This window comes from Microtus ochrogaster, chromosome 22 (genome assembly GCF_000317375.1).
Source record: "Microtus ochrogaster isolate Prairie Vole_2 chromosome 22, MicOch1.0, whole genome shotgun sequence".
NCBI lineage: Eukaryota > Metazoa > Chordata > Mammalia > Rodentia > Cricetidae > Microtus > Microtus ochrogaster.
Genome location: NC_022023.1, coordinates 15,315,769 through 15,321,315, shown reverse-complemented (window position 1 = coordinate 15,321,315; position 5,547 = coordinate 15,315,769). Strand labels below are relative to the sequence as shown.

The 5,547-nt window shown below is 50.2% G+C and overlaps 1 protein-coding gene across 1 annotated transcript in view; it reads left to right on the top strand.

The window, feature by feature from the left end:
- Abhd2 (abhydrolase domain containing 2) overlaps positions 1-5,547 on the top strand; it is a 90,548-nt gene that overhangs the window by 67,994 nt on the left and 17,007 nt on the right. The window contains exon 6 of the mRNA XM_005357731.3: positions 4,090-4,273. Within this exon, the coding sequence (XP_005357788.1) occupies positions 4,090-4,273 (184 nt within the window). The remainder of the gene's footprint in view (positions 1-4,089; positions 4,274-5,547) is intronic.

Below are 5,547 nucleotides of genomic sequence, written 5' to 3'. Positions count from 1 at the left end.
CATCCCTGCTCAGGACAGCATCCATGCTCAGGACAGCATCCATGCTCAGGACAGCATCCATGCTCAGGACAGCATCCCTGCTCAGGACAGCATCCTCCCCCTCTGCTCAGGACAGCATCCTTCCCCACCCCCCCTCAGGACAGCATTCCTGCTCAAGACAACATCCCCGCTCACTCACCTTGTGGGGGAAGACAAAAGGCCTCAGTTGACAGTTCTGTTTCTTCATCTGTGTGGTGCAAACAGAAAGCCTGCACAGAGTGTGCCTCCCCCTGCCGTCTCTCAGCTTAGGCCATGCCGACTAAGCATCCATCCTTTAGGCGTCTGGCTCCAAGATGCAGCAGGAGGCAAGATCAAGGACATCTTTATGGAGTTTATAATCTAATAGCAGCTCTCTCGATGTTAGAACACAGCAGAAAGATATGAGTGATGAGCCAAGGCTGATATTAGGCAGAAATCCAAGGAAGTGGTAGAGAAGTAAGGATTTTTACATTTAACAGTGTAAAAAAAAAAAAATCCCCTTAGAACCATTCCTTATGCAAATAATGTCCCCAGCTTAGACTGCTGTCCGCATTTACTGATGTGTCCTGTCTCCTTAGCATAGTTGAAACTGGCCTTGGGGAATCTTTATTTGGCTGGAGATTCAAACTAGCTAGGTTGCAAGAGACCCACAGTTCTTTTGTTGGTATCTGCCACAGTTTCTCACGAATACTCGATTAGATTTGTACACACATACATCTCCCTTTTAAACCTAACCACACATGTGGAACGGCACCCTCTCCTGCTCCCTCCCTTGTTTCGGTCCCTCTGGAGGATGGATTGTCATTCACCCAGCAGGTCAGATTCTTCTTCATTCAAGTCCTTCACAGCGGGACAGTGCTCCGTGTACCTCACCCGCTGCTCTGTTACTGATGGAAGTGGGGCTTGTTCCCAGGTCTTCACTGCTGCAAACAGCAGTTGCCAAGAACATCCATGTACATACATCTTTGCACACATATACAATCGTTTCTGCAGCATAAGGTTTCCAGAAATGGAATTGCTAGACTAAAATGCCATGGTTTGTTTTTTTTTGTTGTTGTTGTTCTTATTTGAGTTGGGGTCTAACTATGTAACCCAGGCTGGGCCTGAACTCAGCAGTCCTTCTGCCCGTAATGTCAGTGATTCAAAGAGTTAGACCGTTTCTGGTTTTCAAGATATGGTCTCATGTAGCCCAGGCTGGCCTGGAGCACGCTGCCACCTGCCACATCCACCTCCCAAGTGCTAGGATTTCAGGTGTATGCCACCATTCACCTTCCTTCATCCACCTTCCCTGTCCACTAGGGTGGTGATTCTCCATTGGACCCCTGGGCCCACAGTGTTGGCATCATATGACGTCACATTGAAATGTAGACTCAGCCCACCCAGACCTTCTGCAGGAGGAACTCGGCTAGAACCTTGCAGCTCTCTTTGTAATCCTGCCTCTGGAGCTCCTGGGTCAGAAGGTTTGGGGCAAGGGCCCAAGAAGAAGTAATTGGAACAAGTTCCCACACGGTGGGCCACACGGTGCCATGCACTGAGTCAGCGCCTCATTCTCGTGGTGACACTTATTCTTTATTCAATGCCGGAGAATCAACCTAGAGCCATATATTGCCAAACAAGCATGTCTACCTGAGCCCACCCCCAGCCCTTTGCTGTGAGATTCACTTCCAGGCAGGTCTTCAAGTTCCCTCTTTGCAGAGGAACATCACCGCAAAGCGACTGCGCAAAGCTGAAGCTGGGTATCATGGCTCATACCCATTGTAGCAGCACTTGGGAGCCTGAGGCAGGAGGATTGTCACAAGTTGGAGACAGCTTAGCGTGGGCTACCTAGTGAATCCCAGGCCAACCTGGGCTAGGAAGAAAGAGAGTGAGCTTGAAAAAGGAAAGGGGAAACTGCTTGTTTTTGTCAGGCGGTAAGGATCTTCAGGGAGTGCCTGGCTGTGGTGACCCGGAACTGGCCTCCTGGGAAAGCCTTGCACTAGGGAAATGTGGAAAGTTGCTTGACTTTAGAGCTTCTAAAACACTGTGCAGCGCCCCCATCTGTGCAGGTTGCTTACTGCATGTAGAAAGGGAAGGAACTCTGGATAGAGATCACCCAAAAACAGACAGGAGAGAACCTCAAAAAATACTTTCTTGTTGGGCAGTTTGATGCATGCCTTTAATCCCAGCACTTGGGAGACAGAGGCAGGCGGATCTCTGAGTTCGAGGCCAGCCTGGTCTACAGAGTGAGTTCCAGGACAGCCAGGGCTACACAGAGAAACCCTGTCTTGAAAAACAAACAAAAAATCCTTTCTCATATAGTTCAGGGCTGGTCACTCTGTTGTTGTATGTTTTGTGATATAACGTCTTGCTATGCGGTCTGGACTAGCCTGGAAATCACTAGATAGTCCAGGCTAACCTGGAAATCTACCTCTTGCCTCAACACACACGCATGCATGCACCTAGGGTTCTGGGTTACAAAGGTGTACCATCAGGCCTGCTTTGTTTTATTTTTTTCTCTTTTGAGACAAGGCCTTGCTAAGTTGCCCTAGCTAGACCACAAACATGCCTCAGCCTCCTAGCTAAGATGACAGGAGTGAGCCATAATGCCCAGACAAAATCCTTCCTCGCTACAGAAATGGTTATTGGGCCTAGTGGTACACGTAGACCACCTAGGGGACCCTCCAAAGGGTACCCATGCCCTTTAGGTCCCACCCCCAAATATTCTGAAGACAGGCTAGGATACATGAGACACCCCCCCCCCAGGAAAAAGATGAAGACAGTAGACATACCTAGTTTGGGTTCTGCTACTGTTAATAAATTCCATGACCAAAAGCAACGTGGGGAAAGAAAGGGTTCATTTCATCTTCTGACTGCCAGGTCACAGTCCATCACTGGGGGGAAATCAAGGCAGGAACTCAAACAGGAACCTCGAGGCAGGAACGGAAGCAGAGACCATGGACGGCTGCTGCTTATTGCGTGCTTTTCCTGGCTCGCTCAGCTTGCTTTTCGTACAACCCAAGGTTAGCTGCCTAGCACCCCCCATAGTGGGTTGGGCCATCCCCATCAATCATTAGTCCTCCCCCGACATGCCCATCAGACTTGCCCGCAGCCCAGTCTGGTGGAGGCACCATCTCAGTTAAGGTTCCTGCTTCCCAAATGCCTCTGGTTTGTATCAAACAGCACAGACAGAAGGCGGTTATCATAGTCTCTAAAAATGTTGTTCCCCATAGCTTACCAGTTCTGGAAGCTACTGTTGGGCCATTAGGGCTCTCCAACCACTGTGCCACTGGCAGGGCAGCAGTTCCCATTACCCTTGCAAATCCACTCTTCCACGCTGGCCTCCAATAGTTTCTCAGCTAGGTTTAAGCTTAAGTTGGCTCCCTGGAGTACAGCCTTGGCCCTCAGCAGGACTTGCCCTCCAGCCTCTTTCTCGTAGGTGTGGCTTGACTCTGCCAGTTTCCCAGAGGACACCAGCTGAGATCATTCCTCCTGGGCAGATCAGGCCCAAACATCCTCTCCATTCACAGGGCCCCTCTGAGTGTTTCTGAATGAGTTGGCCTCCCTTGGCACGCTATCCTGTCACCAAGAACATTTGGCTGAACCCTGCAGAGCATCCCAGGTGTCCCTCTGGACTGGAGTTCATCTTCTTCCCCTCCCCGGAGTTAGCAAGAAGATCCTGTAAATAATGTCCTTTGGGTTCTTAACACCAGGAATCATTGTACACATGGGTATGCCTCCCCGATTTGTAGCTAAGAAGCCAGTCAGTCCCCCACGGGGTTTAACTCTAGCTTGTGTATATATCTATGCACGAACATGGGTGCTTATACTCACCCTAAAGATCTGTTTGGGGGCCCATGGGCACCTAAACTGGTAAATCACAGTCCACCTTTAAAGGAGCATCGTAAATCTGGATATGTGTGCATCTGCTCACAAACTCTGCTAATGTCCATATATGTTTCTTAACATATATGCACGTATGTATGTCTCATTCTTTCAGCGTGGCGGCTCCCAGTTAGGAAAGTCTCTAGTTTGCATGTTCTTCAATATTTGCCGCATTTGAAATGACTGGGTGACCTCGCCTTTTGCCCTCAGGCTGCACGTGGGAGTTTGGAGCCATGGTGAACTACATCAAGAAGACGTATCCCCAGACCCAGCTGGTCGTCGTGGGCTTCAGCCTGGGCGGTAACATCGTGTGCAAATACCTGGGGGAGACGCAGGCAAACCAGGAGAAGGTTCTGTGCTGTGTCAGCGTGTGCCAGGGGTACAGTGCGCTGAGGTGAGTCGTCTGCCCCCCCCCACATACACACACACACACACACACACACACACACACACACACACACACAGAGTCTGTTGGGTCCTCCAGTTGACGGTACTCATTTGTTGAGCTAACCCGAGACACTAGCACAGGTTCCAGGGAGCCCCTTTCAGACCGAGCACTCAGCTGGATCTGCTTCCCTGTCGTACACCAGAGTTACCCTAGCAGGCCTGTTAAGTTTGAGGTGCATCACAGTATTTTAGGATCAGATCTGTAATTGGATCACCAAAGCCGCTGTAATAGCTGCTGCTTCCCTAGGGAGTCTCAGATTATGTCTGAATTTCAGTACTATGGCAGAACAACGTGTTAACAAGAGAACATGGGAAACAACAGTATCTGACCCCTGGGCCTTGTGACCCCAGATCCCCCCGTCCAGCAGGATGGGTGTGTGTCAGATGGTGTCTGAAGGGACATTTGGATCTCTTCTAAGCAGTGCCCTCACCTGAAGGGTTTACCTCTCAGCATCCTGGGAAGCCGGCCTAGGGAGCAAATGTGTACCTCAGCCCTGAGCTCTCCTGCCAGCAAACTCTCCAGGATGAGTTCGTGTGTGTGAAGGACTCAGAAAAATGCTGGCTACAGAACGTAATCGTCAGCAGCATCGCTACTAGTCACTGGGAAATGAAGAGGATGGCTTACTTAGATCAGGGGTCACAAAGGCCAGCCCGATGACTGCTGGTCAGGTTCAGCACCCTGATATCTTTTGTGTTAGAAAGCATTAGATTCCCTTCCCAACCCCGGTGCCAGGAACTTGCCGTGGATGTTAACCTAGTCTTCAGAGAGCACTGGGTCTTATAAATAGGAAGCTTTTCTTCTTCCCCTTCTCCCTCCCTTCTCCCTCCTGGCCTCTCAATCTTACAATAAACAAGTTTCCTTGCGATTTGTAGCAATAGCGCCATCTGCTGTTGGCAGATGAGCAGCACAGTTAGCAAGGTAAGGTGTTCAAATAAGGCAGTTGAATGAGTAAAGGAGGAGCCGCCCTTCCCTGAGACCTCCAAGAGCTCAGACACCTGAGTGCCTGTTGTCACATGAGCCTCATGCAATAGGAGAGAAAGAGGTCGGTTGAGTCTCTAGACTGTGATTGACATTTGGCTGAGACCCTGCCGTCCTCCACATGGAATCTTGAGGCAGGACAGAGAAGCACCGTTGTCCCCTGTGTGCTGGCACTGTCTGGGGCTCATAGCCATGGCTGGAGGAAGGAAGGAAGGAAGGAAGGAAGGAAGGAAGGAAGGAAG